The sequence below is a fragment of the Schistocerca piceifrons genome, chromosome X (genome assembly GCF_021461385.2).
Source record: "Schistocerca piceifrons isolate TAMUIC-IGC-003096 chromosome X, iqSchPice1.1, whole genome shotgun sequence".
NCBI lineage: Eukaryota > Metazoa > Arthropoda > Insecta > Orthoptera > Acrididae > Schistocerca > Schistocerca piceifrons.
Window position 1 is genome coordinate 319,484,155 of NC_060149.1, and position 13,992 is coordinate 319,498,146.

The 13,992-nt window shown below is 39.7% G+C and overlaps 1 protein-coding gene across 2 annotated transcripts in view; it reads left to right on the forward strand.

Annotated features, from left to right (window-relative positions):
- LOC124722938 (vacuolar protein sorting-associated protein 41 homolog) overlaps positions 1 to 13,992 on the forward strand; it is a 145,768-nt gene that overhangs the window by 11,180 nt on the left and 120,596 nt on the right. For both annotated transcript variants that reach the window (XM_047248101.1, XM_047248099.1), the window contains exons 2-4: positions 1,269 to 1,412; positions 3,584 to 3,742; positions 12,061 to 12,184. In XM_047248101.1, the coding sequence (XP_047104057.1) occupies positions 1,269 to 1,412; positions 3,584 to 3,742; positions 12,061 to 12,184 (427 nt within the window). The remainder of the gene's footprint in view (positions 1 to 1,268; positions 1,413 to 3,583; positions 3,743 to 12,060; positions 12,185 to 13,992) is intronic.

Genomic DNA, 13,992 nt, shown 5'->3' on the forward strand with positions numbered 1-13,992 from the left:
GTCCACAGTTTAATTCATCCCAATCTATGGCATTAAGGAGGTGATTGAGGAGATTATACAACAGACATAGACAGTTATTTCAATTGACTTTTGTTTTATGGAATTCGTTTGAAACTTTTTCAACTATTTATTTTTTTCTATAAAAGTTAGAAAAGACTTCATGCATGACTCTCTCAATTTCCTTAGACAGCTATATGTTTATTAGACATGCCTGTAATTTTGTATGTCGTATGTGTGCAGGTCTGTGTTGCATTAAGTCTGTTTAATGACATAATCAGGTTAATAGAATGCATGAATTGAACTGTCCCCAACAATTAGGCCTCACTGGAAGTCTATATTGGTTGATCATAGTAATATGTACACCTACATGCACAAGCCACCTTACGGTACGTGATGGAGGGTATCCTGTACCATTACTAGTCAGTTCCTCTTCTGTTCCACTCACAGGTAGACAGAGGGAAAAACGATTGTCTATATGACTCTGTATGAGCTCTAATATCTCATATCTTATCTTCATGGTACTTATGTTGGTGGTGGTAGGATCGTTCTGGGGTCTGCAAGAATGGACAGTATGTTCGAGGGATATTTCTCATTTGGGCCAAAGGGAAATGCTTGTATTCAGGGAAGGATTCACATGGCATGGGTTTGAAACAACTGTTAAAATTGAATAAATTATTCTCAGCAGCATGTTTCACAAGTGAGTGGTATATTATGTGCTAGATGCTTCTTCTTCATGTACTTATATGTTCCACACCGTTACAGTCTCTCCTAATCTCCTCAACTTCTGTCCCTCCACTCCTCAACCTTCAACTCTTCATTGATTCCAACACCCACCTCAACCAAGATAATTGTTCTTCATAGAGAGAGGGGAAGTAGAGATAGTCTTATGGCTATTTAACAAAGGACTTTCTCTGAAATATCAGCTACTAATAAGACTTTATTCAAATGTCTGTTTTCTGCTCAAGGTCTCCCCTTTTTGGTGAGTATTGATCTGTCCTCATACAGATATTTATTTATATTTCAGCTTGAATTTGCCATAAATGAATTTATATATTTGTAGGAATCCAGTAATTACACTGACTTAAATCTTTGTCTGTGCTCACAGATAGAGTGCCAGTCATAAAATCCAGGTATTTGTAATGGCCCAGCAAATGTTTGGTGCAATGACTCAGGAATTGTAATTTTGTATTCCTATTAAATCTTTTGTTTTCATTAGAGTACTTGAAATATAATTCACTTTTTTTAATAGTATACTTGCTTCTTTACAGAATGGCGACATGCCTAGTGATGATGACATGAATAGTTCATCATCAGATGAAATTGAACCAAGACTGAAGTATGTGAGGATGACTAATGATGTACTGAAAATATTAAATAAGGATGCTGCAAGTTGCATGGCTGTTCATCCAAAAGTAAGTCTCTTGCCACATGTGAGGACATTTTTATATTTTGCAAAACTGTAGATCGTATCACAAGAGGCTGCCATAGCCTTCTAGTTGTAAAATCGGGGGTGATCAGAGTGGTTGAAAGGAGGAAGGGTAATGTGGGCAATACTAGATTAGATGATAAAGAGTTGATGGATTAATTAACTCATAGCACTCATTTGTTATAACTACATGTGAGATGTGCTATAATCTTGAATTTATAAAAAAATGAATTATGAGTACAGGTGCATTACTCATATGATATAAGAATCCATATGTAACAAACTTGAAAGAGCATCTGTTGCAGCACACACTTAACTTCAGTTCGTGACAAACATATTCAGCCAACCTAAAAAGTAGCTGTGCCTATATTGTCATTAGCGCAACTTTAACAACTGAGAAAGAGGGAAGTCAGTTGTATACTTTAATGACCAACTTGGTCCTTGATAGAGTCACTCATCACTTTCTTATTTATTGTAAATATCCATGTGCTTCTATTACAATAGCCATTTCTTTGTGGTATTAATGTCTCTCCTTTATTGATAGCATTGAAGACTTCTTTACCAGTGCATACAGGAGGTCTGGAAGAAGATAACCTGTTACAGTTAAAAAATCTGTTCCAATGAGCATTGTGATCATTCTTGTAGTAGACATAGTTTTGTGTTTTAGATTATATTTTACAGTCAGGAAGTCCTTACACTGATGAATCTTTTTTCATTTCTCTTCTTAAAAAAAAGAAAATTTTTTCCTGTTGCTGGTATGTGGTTATTGGCAATGTATATAATATTCCACATGGGTGACCCACAGAATATCCAAGTCATACTTATTTCCGTACTAATTTTATTAATTATCTCACATCTGACATGAGTGACACTGTCATTTATCATTATTTTCAGTGTGAAAATGTGATTATGTACTGTGTCCATGTTGTGCTCCCCTCTAAGTAAAATAGTACAGTGGTTAGACACTGGCCTCATATTCAAAATGACCCAATTTTCTAATCATTGCCTGAGCATTCCAATTCAGGTTTTCCATAATTTCCCTAAAACACTTCTCGTGACTACTGGTTTGGTTCCTTCAGAAGGCCCATTTTCAATTTCCTTTACTGTCAGTGTGCAACTGAGATTGTGCTCTATCTATAAAGATGATGCAGTCTATAAGAAATTGAAGCTGTTAACCAACCTTTCTTCCTTTTACCCCTAGTGGGGGAAAAAAGGACAAGGGATCCTGTGAATGTAATGGTCAATCCATTTCATTATTATATCCAATTCACTTAGAAAAAGTCATGGTTAGGTTGGTTGGTTGGTTTGTAGATTAAAAGGGACTAAACTGCAAGGTTATCAGTCCCTCACATTTGGGAAGCTGCAAACTATAAAATGTAGATTTGATGCTGGATTAGTGTTGCTGGAACATCATTGCAGCTGCAAGTCTAGTGCTAATCCAGAACACATTTTGAACTGAGTCAACAATGTTACCCTCACCCTTTATTGTTGTGGAATTGATTACTAAGACCTCTTCGATGTCATTCATTTCTTGGCTCAATTTAGGCCATTCATTCCTGTTCGTAATAGAGGCATTTCAGGCTGATGGATGATTTAATCTTGATTTGATGGGTCTCATAAAGCATAAAGTGACTGAAACTAGAAGAAATCCTTGTGTCACCCACAAAATGATCCCTTATGCTGAAACTTCCTGACAGGTTAAAACTGTGTGCTGGACTGGGATTCATATCTATACCCTTGCCTTTTGCGGGCAGTACTCTTTGTATCCATACTATTTGATTTGATTTGAATGTTAGATGTGTCAGTGCTTTTCTCTTGTTTTCAAATTTTCACTGAGACTTGTGTGGAGGACTAGCACCTGGACATGAGATCCTTGAAGATTAAAGCTTTGAATTTAGCAACGAGGTATGCCCAAATAGCTCATTTGGTAAGAGAATTCCTCACAAAAAATTGTGCTGTTTTTAACTTCTTTTAACACCATCTCATCTGAGAATCTACTGTAAGGAAGGTCTTTCACTGTCAGTTTAGGTGCATTGATTTACTATTTCAGATTCTGTAAATTTTATTTTATTTTTCTCCTTCTGAAAATACTGGGTATTTTAAATCTTTGATTTCAGTTTCAATATTAATTTTTTCAATATTGATTTTTGTTTTCAGTTTGTATGCCTTGGCACCCATTGGGGAACTGTTCATCTTCTGGATCATCAAGGCAACAATATTAAAAGTAAAGCCTTGCGTTCACATACAGTATCAGTGAACCAGATAAGCATTGATCAAAATGGGGATTTTGTTGCAAGCTGTTCAGATGATGGCAGGGTAAGGAAATTTACTTTTCCTACTTAAGATATTACTTTGCTGTGTGCAATTGATTATAACTTCTGGAGGTGTTTGGTTTCATTGTGTTGAATGTGACTACTACTCTTTACAGTGCACCACATTTCACTATTTTGGACCATGTGTGTGCATGTTTCCTTTCTTAGGTTACATTCTCCAGATTCAAGAACCATACCAAGTTACTAAATTTCTCTCACAGTGTAAAGGACCACAGTGTTGTATGGACTGCGATGATAAAACCACAGATCCAGACTTTCAGTGAGTGAAATCCCTTACTATAGTATGACACTCACTATGATGCAACACACTATTTATTACACAGAAAATATGGATACACTTTAATCGCTTGATAGTTCAAAATTAGAGTTCACACTGGGTCATAACATATAGAACACACAAAGTGAAGAATCCTCATAGTCTAGGTCAAGCAAATTTGACAAAATTGCAAAATCAGTGTAGTTGAAATTCAGCGAGCATGGTGTAAGAGAGCACAGTATGATTTGAAGTGTGTAGCAGCAGCCTGGCAGCCAAGTTTGATCTCCAGTTTGATGTCAGCGGTGAGGCCCCCGTGACTTGTACCTCTTACTGGTCACCTGAGGAATCATTGAAAGCAGACATCTCAGAGTATCAGCATTGCTGTGGGATGATAGATATAGCTGCTGGAAGCATCTTACTTGACACACAGGGCCAGAAGTATTCTTGTTCATATCTTGATTGCTTAACCTGAAGGGGGAGGGGGGTGTGATGTTGGTGCTGGAGTCAGCCAGAGCTGGTGTTCCTGTCTCTAGGTCCATGCTGGAGGTCACTGGTGTTGGAGATTGGAGGTGGGAGAAGGTCCCATTCCATAGGGGACCAACTACAACAGCACTGGACTTTGGAATGTGGGTCTGCAAGGCATCTGAAGTTGTATTGAGCTAGCTTCGGGAGTGGTGGAGGTTGCCTCAAGATTGAAGCTGCTAAGCGTGGGTGCAGTTGGTTGGCTTATCATATCTGCATGGCGCCATTGGTGTCCACTGTGGACTGTCGTTGTGCCCAGGCAGCTCTGACAGCACCAAGTATCCATTCTGGGACTGTCCCGAAGGTGCAATCCCAAACCTCTGCGGCCAGCGTGTAGTGGGAGTAATGGTTGGACTGGTGTGGGGTGTTTTAGGCCTCAGGATATCCGATAGGGTCCAGTGTCAGCACCTATGAAGCATTTATGGCATCCCAGTATCAGTGTGGTCTTGTAGGGGCCAGAAACTGAGTTAGGACTTCGGCCTTAAATGCAGCTGATAGTATGTTTTAATGAATGGTTTGGCTTCACCATTAGAGGCTGGGTGGAACATCACCGGTGTCAAATACACTATGCTGTTCCGAGAGCAGAAATCCTGAAACATACTGGGTGAAAATCCATTATCTGAAACAATTGTTTCTGAGACCCATTCAATTGTCTACGTTGCTGTGGTATTTGACATTTGGACTACAAAAGGAAACTTTGAAAATGAATCTATGATGATGACCACATCTCTCTGAGGATGGACACACTCTCATGGACACTGTGGCATTGACCATGCATCGAACCATTGTGGGCTACTGGTGGTTGACACGCAAGTCTTGCTATAGTGGGCTGTCCTCATGATGTCCTGCATGATGCCGACCCAGTAGGCATGCCACCTCTTGAGCACCTTCATGTGTGCCACACCCTAGTGATAAATGTGCAGGAGACTTATGGCACACTGGCACAATTGCAGCAAGATGACCACTTGGCAGTCATCATCGTTATCATCTGATATTAGCCTCAGTACCCTCTGTACTGTCTGGATCCTGTTTCTTAGGACAAAATATGTGTGGCGTTCTAGAAGGGAGTGGGGTGGGAGTTGTTGTGGCCAATGTTGGTGAATGTATTTCATGTTAGGTGGGTCTTAGGACTGAATAAGGAAATTAATGGCTGATGGTCTGTTATGAGGAGAAATTGTGTGTAATTTCTTACTGCAATATGATACCCAGTGCTTCTTTCCCATTTTAGAAGCATGTATTATCAGTTTTCTGATGCCCATCATCAATTTTGTGAGGAAGAACAGCTCCGATGTCATGTTGAAACACGTTGGTGGCCAGGCTAAGGCATTTTGATGGGTCGTGGGTCTCCACTCAAGGAATAGACTTTACATAATGTTTTAACTTAAGAAATACCTCCTGACACTGCTCTGACCATTCATATTTTGCACCTTTATTGTGTAGATTATTTAGGTCCTGGCAGTCTGTACAGAATTTGGTATAACTCTATCCTCATTCCTTTACTGCCTCAACACCTTCTCTCATATCCGCTTCACCTAATCCTAAAGTTCAGCATGCTTCTTTACCCATCCTAGAAGTCCAGCATAACCTCCAGTTGCTACTCAAATCCCTAGACCCACTGCAGAATCCCCCCTCCCCAATCCATCTCCCTCCTCATCTCAACTACTGCTCACACACCTTGCTTCTACAATCTGGACCGCCACACAGCTGGTTATTGTTCTCTCATGGAAAAGTCAACACGTCCAACCCATTGCCTGCAGCCTATTTTCCTGTATCAAGGGCACAAACCAGTTTCAGTGCCTCTCAACCATCCCCTTCGTATTACTTCCTGGATCCGTGGTTGTGGTTGTTGATAGCACTTCCCTATACACCAATGTCCCCCATGCCCATGGCATTGCCACCATCAAGCATGACCTCTCCCAATGTCCTGCTGACTCCAAACTCATCACTTCTTTCCTTATTCACTAGACCAGCTATATCCCTACTGATAACAATTTCTTCTTTATTTGTTCGTACAAATCCACAGCACAATATAAGCACCTGCACGGTATCCTCATATGCCAACTAGTTTATGGGCCATTTGGAGTTAACCTTCCTTGCCAACCAAAACTCTAAACCCTTTGCCTGTTGAGTTTCATTGATGATATCTTCTTCATCTAGGCCCAGGATCAAGACACTGTATCCTTATTCCTTGACTACCTCAACACCTTGTCTCATATCTGCTTCATTTAATCACCCTGAAGCCTAGCATGTTGCCTAGTCAAGCCCTCCAGCAGTCAGTAGCTGCCATCTCTTTTTCACTAAAAAAAACCTCCAATACAGTCTCACCTCCCATGTCCAAAGTATGTGCAGTGATGAAGAGTCCCATGCCCAGTATTACCTTCATGAACAGGCATTACTCTCCAAACCTAGTCAACAAACAGATGCCATATCCACATGTGCCTCTAATTGTCCAACCACCCCTCATGAATCAGCTGGAAAGGAACGCACCTATCATTACCCAGTGTCACACTGAATTGGAACAACTTAAAAAACATCCCTTGCTAGTGCTTAAAGTAACTTCCATCATGTCCTGAAATTAGGAACATCCCCTCCATCTATCGCAAACTGGTATTTTGCCAGTCACCAAATCTCCAAAATATCTCTCCTGTTTACTTTGGCAGTTCAATTTTTGAATCTCGGCATGTTATTCTAATTTACTAGACACAGTTCTTGCATTTTCGTCATTGTCTACAATAGAGTTTCACAGTGTGTGTTGATATTGGTTTTTTAGTTTGTTTGGAAAGCTAGTGGTTACTCATAGGCAATAGTCTGGTCAGTCAGGCAGCAGCCACTGGCCAAGCAGCAGCAACAAAGAAGTAACTGATTTTGTGACATTTTACGAGTTCCTGACCAGGAGCGAATTATGTAGTTTCATTTGTGTGCTTTAGCAGTGTAGTTTTCGAATTTCTGTATGTTTATTTAATATTTACTAGACACAGTTCTTGTGTTTTGATTTTTGTCAGAAAGTAACCAATTTTATGACATTTCAATAGTTCCTAACCAGGAGCAAATTATTTAGTCTCAACTGTATGTGTTGGTGGTTTAGTTTTTGAATCTCTAAATGTTAATCTAATTTACTAGACACAGTTCTTGCAGTTTAAGAGTTCCACAGTGTGTGTCGATATTTGTTTGTTTGTCTGTATAGTGTAGTTTACCACCATCTTTAGTCTGGTTAGGGACAGTGATTGCTGCGTGCAGATGCGAGCGGAGTTGATGATACTTTGCTCTCAGCTCCAGGCTGTGTTGGCTTCAGTTACACAGCTTGAGGCTGCAGTGGATGGGCATCACTGTTGCAGATTGGCCACTGGGATTCAAACAATATTAGTGTAGATCAGAAATGGCCTGAATTCAAGAAATGGTATAAACAACAGTTGAGAGATTTATACCAAATAAATTAACAAAAGATGGAGCTGATACCCCACGGTAACACAAAACAGGTCAGACACTATTGCAGAAACAACAAAAAAAATCATGCCAAATTCAAATGAACGCAAAATCCCCAAGATTGACAATCTTTTACAGCTTTCCAAAATTCCTTCACCAAAGAAGAAAAAGTAAATATTTCAGAATTCATATCAAGAACAGCTGTCAACATGAGTAACTTAAAAGTATACACTTCAAAAAAAAGTTTTATATCACCCCGGTTCCCAGAACTCCTGAAGATAGACATTGGCTGTGGATATTGTGTCACAAATACAGTCCCTTTGACTGTTCAAAGATGTCATTAAACCCACCCAAAGATGTAAACAACCATGCATGAGCAGCACCTATTAGATGGAGGGGGTTCTAGTGAGGAAGGAGGTGCATGGCTCGTGTTGTCTGTACTTCAACCATGCTTAGACAGTCAATACCATGGTTCAATTGTGTCCGCATTATTACTTTGTGCCAGGAAGTGCTCTCAACAAGGGAAGTGCCCAGGCATCTCGGAGTGAACCAAAGCGATGTTGTTCAGATATGGAGGAGATACAGAGATACAGGAAATGTCAATGACATGCCTTGCTGAGGCTGTCCAAGGGCTACTATTGCAGTGGATGACCGCTACCCACAGATTATGGCTCTGCAGAAGGCTGCATGATGTGCGGGTTCACCCCCGACATCCATGGTTAGGTCCATCTTTGCAACCACGACACTATGCAGTGTGGTACAGATGGGCCCAACAACATGCCAAGTGGACTGGTCAGGATTGACATCACATTCTCTTCACAGATGAGCATCGCATATGCCTTCAACCAGACAATTGTCAGAGACGTGTTTGGTGGCAACCCAGTCAGTCTGAATACCTTACACACACTGTCCAGCAAGTGCAGCGAGGTGGAGGTTCTCTGCTGTTTTGGGGTGGCATTATGTGACACCGACATACGCCTCTGGAGGTCATGGAAGGTGCCGTAACAGCTGTGCGATATGTGAATGCCACCCTCCAACCGATAGTGCAACCATATGACAGCATATTGGCGAGGCATTCGTCTGCATGGATGACAATTCGTGCCCCCATCATGCACTCCTTGTGAATAACTTCCTTCAGGGTAATAGCATGGCTCGACTAGGGTGGGCAGCATGTTCTCCGGACATGAACCCTGTTGAAAAAGCCTGGGATAGATTGAAAAGGGCTGTTTATGGATGACGTGACTCACCAACCATTCTGAAGGATCTACATCAAATTGCCATTGAGGAGTGGGACAATCTGGACCAACTGTGCCTTGATGAACTTGTGAATAGTATGCCATTATGCATACAGGCATTCATCAATGCAAGAGGACATGCTACTGGGTATTAGAGGTACTGGTGTGTACAGCAATCTGAACCACCACCTCTGAAGGTCTCATTGTATGGTGGTACAACATGCAATCTGTGGTTTTCATGAGCAATAAAAATGGTGAAAATGATGGTTATGTTGATCTCTATTCCAATTTTCTCTACAGGTTCTGGAACTCTCGCAACTGAAGTGATGCAAAACTTTTTTTTTATGTGTAGATATCCTTGGAGTAGTGAAACACCTTAAATGTAGCTCCATACTTAACAATCACATACAGCAGCTTGCTTGACAAAAGTTCCATACCCAAAGACCAGAAAGTTGCACAGGTCACACCATTATTCAAGAAAAGCAATTGGAGTAATCCACTAAATTACAAGTCCATATAATTAATGTTGATATGCAGCAGGATTTTGGAGCATATATTGTATTCAAACATTATGAATTGCCTCGAAGTGAGCATATATTGTATTCAAACATTATGAATTATCTTGAAGTGAACCGTCTTTTGACACACAGTCAACACAGATTTAGAAAACATTGTTCTTTGTTAAACACAGCTAGCTCTTTACTCACACGAAGTGTTGAGTGCTATTGATATGGGATTTCAAATTGATTCCATATTTTTAGATTCCCAGAAGGCTTTTGACAGCATACCTCACAAGCAGCTTGTAGTCAAATTGTGTGCTTATGGAATATCGTGTCAGTTATGTAACTGCATTCATGACTTCCTGTCAGAGAAGTCACAGTTCATAGTAATTGATAGAAAGTCATAGAATAAAACAGAAATGATTTGTGGAATACCCCAAGGTAGTGTTATGTAAGTCCTCTGCTGTTCATTATCTATATAAATGACTTAGGAGACAATCTGAGCTGCCATCTTAGGTTGTTAGCAGATGATGCTGTCATTTCTTGTCTAGTAAAGTCATCAGAAGATCAAAATCAATTGCAAAATAATGTAGATAAGATATCTCTATGGTGTGAAAATTGGCAATTGACCCTAAATAATAAAAAGTGTGAGGTTATCCACATGAGTGCTAAAAGTAGTCCGCTGAACTTCATACAATAAGTCAGTCAAATCTGAAGGCTATTAATTCAACTAAATACCTAGGAATTACAGTTCACACAACTTGGACAGAACACACAGAAAATGTTGTGGGGGAAAGCAAACCAAAGAATTCATTTTATAGGCGGAACACTTAGAAGATACAACAGATCTACTTAAGAGGTTGTCCACACTATGCTTGCCCATCCTCTTTTGGAGTACTGCTGCACGGTGTGGGATCCTTAGCAGATAGGGTTGACGGAGTACATTGAGAAAGTTCCAAGAAGGGCAGCACGTTTTGGATTATCAAGAAGTAGGGGAGAGAGTGTCACAGACATGATACAGGGTTTGGGGTGGAACTCATTGAAACAAAAACATTTTTCATTGTGACAGGAAATTCTCATGAAAGTTCCGTCACCAGCTTTCTCCTGCGAATGCAAAATGTTGACCTACATAGGGAGAAATGATCATCATAATGAAATAAGAGAAATCAGAGCTCCCATGGGAAGACATAGCTGCCATTTTTTCCACATGCTATTCGAAAGTGGAATAATAGAGAATTGGTGTGAAGTTGATTTGCTGAACTCTCTTCTAGGCTCTTAAGTGTGATTTTCAGAGTAGTGATGTAGATGTAGAGCTTGGTCCATCCTTATGCCACACCTGCACCTAGCCCATTGCCATGTGGTTTATAGGCCTGTGGAAGACATAATATCAAGACCTGTCCTGTGTACCCACACAACACATCATATTCGAGCCCCGTAATTGGTGTATCCTACTCTATCATAGCCAGGGCCACTTGTGAAGGTAGTCTTGTCATATAAAAACCCTGCTGTAGCTTCTGTACATCCAATATGTGGGCATGACCACCAACTAGCTGTCCACCTGAATGAGTGGCCTCCTCTAAACTTTGAACAAGAGCAAAGTTGAACACCCAGTGGCAGAACATGTTGCTGGGTGCTACATGCTTGATCTCAATAGCCAGTTCACAACTTGTGCCGTCTGAACCTTCTCTCATGGCTGCACAGCCTGCAGCACTAGGACAATATAGTTGGCCAGGACACAGTAACTGTGCATGTATGGTTTTTTTTTCCAGTTAGTATGAAGATGGACGCTATCTGAAAACTCAGCAATGTTTTCAGTCTTCCTTGCGTTCCTGCTAACTTGCATGATCCATCAGCTATACAATGAGTCTTTGTTTTCATATATTCTGTTATTTGCATCACATCTAGGCCATTATAGCACCATATTAGTCTGTTGTGTTTATTTACTTTTGTTGTTTTATTTTGGAATTTGTAAGTACGTATAGACTAGGAGCTGATTTCATAACAATTGAATTGAACAAAAGTAAGGCCTACAAAACTGTTAAATTGTAAGAATTATCATCTAAGAGTATTGAACTCAGCAGAGAAGCATATTTTAACAAAATTGAACTGCAAATAATCTTAAATCCAAAGACAGGTCAAGTAGTTAGTGACTTTGAATTCCAATAGAATGAAAAACACAGGGAGAAGTCGTAGAGAGGTAGATCAAGCAAGGTGTAATGTGTGTAACCAATGTGTTCTTTTTAAGTATTTGGCAGGAGTCATTGTGTTAGTATTTATGGGTATTTAAAACTTTCTATTATTTTCTATTTGTGTGTATATTTTGGATGTATCTGTATAATAATTCAGAATTTTGTTATTGGACCAGATCTTTATTAGTGGGCTCTGCTCAAGTGAGCATAATCAAGAGGTAGTGATTGGAAGACTGGTCAGATGTGTAGCAATTGATCCATATTATTCTAAACCAGGCTCAGGACGAAGGTTTATTACTGGTGAGTTGAGCTTTTGCTCTCTTTTTTCCCAATTTTGTAAATTTTCTGTTTAGATAGTATTTATGAGATTGCCTTGTATTTGCCTGTGATATAAATTACTAAGCATTTTTACTACTGTACAGTTCAATGTCTTGTTTAGAAATTTTCACTGTAGCCAGCTGGCAAGTGTAGGATATTACTGTACACATCTAGCAGTTATATTAAAAAATCAGTAAATTAAAAGTGGTGACACAATTGCTCATACAAATATACTGTACCATACAGTTGTTTCTATCTGGACATCACAATACACAATAAAGAGAGGAAGGGAACTTATTTCTCTTTTTAAGAAGTTTAAAAAGTTTCACAGGAAACATAGGCATTCTCCTCGGTGCACCACCTCCCCCAACCCTGCCTCAAGTATGATATTTTGTAATGCACCTGGTGAAAATAAATACTGATTGTGATGCATAAAATTGAAAACTCTGAAAATGACAGTATTGTTGCACTCTTACAAAAGTAAAGCTGAGAATAATGTCAGAAAGGCAGCGAAGTTGCATTACAAACAAAATTGTTTCCAGAATGAATTTTCACTCTGCTGGGGAATGTGTGCTGATTTGAAACTTCATGGCATATGAGGTTCTGGTGGAAGTAAATCTGTTAGTGTGACTTGTGCTTGGATAGCCTAGTCAGTAGAGCACTTGCCCCCAAAAGGCAAAGGACCAAGCCAAGGTTCAAGTTCCAGCCTGGCACACAGTTTTAATCTGCCAGGGAGTTTCAAACAAAACGGTATCTGCCTCCTTTCTGTCTGCATTTATCTACGCATTTACTGTGGTAGCCACTGTCCAGATAATTCATGTTAAGGGGCCTCATTTAGAGCCAAGCTGGAAAGGATTCTCAAATTCATTGATAATCCATTGGGTTTCCTGTAAAAAAAAAGCCTACATGCATTAAAGTCCTTAAAATATACTACTGGTTACAAAACAAGTAACAGGTTCAGATAACTGTAACAAGCTCAGTGTTTGTATGACTGATAAGAAGTTGCATAAAGTAAGATCAGTTTTAAACAGTAGTAGAGAAAGAGTATGAGAAGCAGATGAATAATATGTAGCGATAGATGAAGAAATGTATGGTTTTCCAAGCACACATGTGCTGCCCCCTATGTTACCTCTCTGATAAGTCTGAGATTCCTGAGTCAGTAGCAGGAAGAGTGACTGATAGTGATGGAATAATAAACTGTAGCCAGTGAAACCAAGTGTCTTCCCTCAACAGTTTTCCACCTAATAACAAATATAGGGTAAAGTGCTATTACTTGTCTTCATCTCCAAATGGAACATTATCCTGTGAACCATGAGTGTGTACTCTGGCAGGAAAATCCTTTGTTTTTTTTTTTTTTATTGTTATGGTATACACACTTCAGCACATCACTGTGTAGCATGTGCTTTTCTTATTTTGATAAGAATTCAGCAATAAATTTAAGTGTGGACTTGCTCTCTGTTTTTGCTGTTGCTGAAATAAGTGCAAGACTTGTCTGTAAATATTATACAAGGTGAAGAAAAAGTGCAATACTTGGAGGTCAGCATGTGATTCTTCATCGAGATTTATCTAGCAAAATCACATTGGGTGCATTTTGAAAACGAAAGTATGAAAACGAAGAGATGTTGAGACCGTCATATCATGCAGTGCTTCGAACCGTGCAAAAAAAACATGTATCACCCCACACTACTGTACCAGCCATCATAGCTCACTGAGTAGACTGCTGGCACATCAAATGCACACCCACCATGGAACTATGGTTTGAATCCTTGTCAGGTTCCTTTCTTATCTTT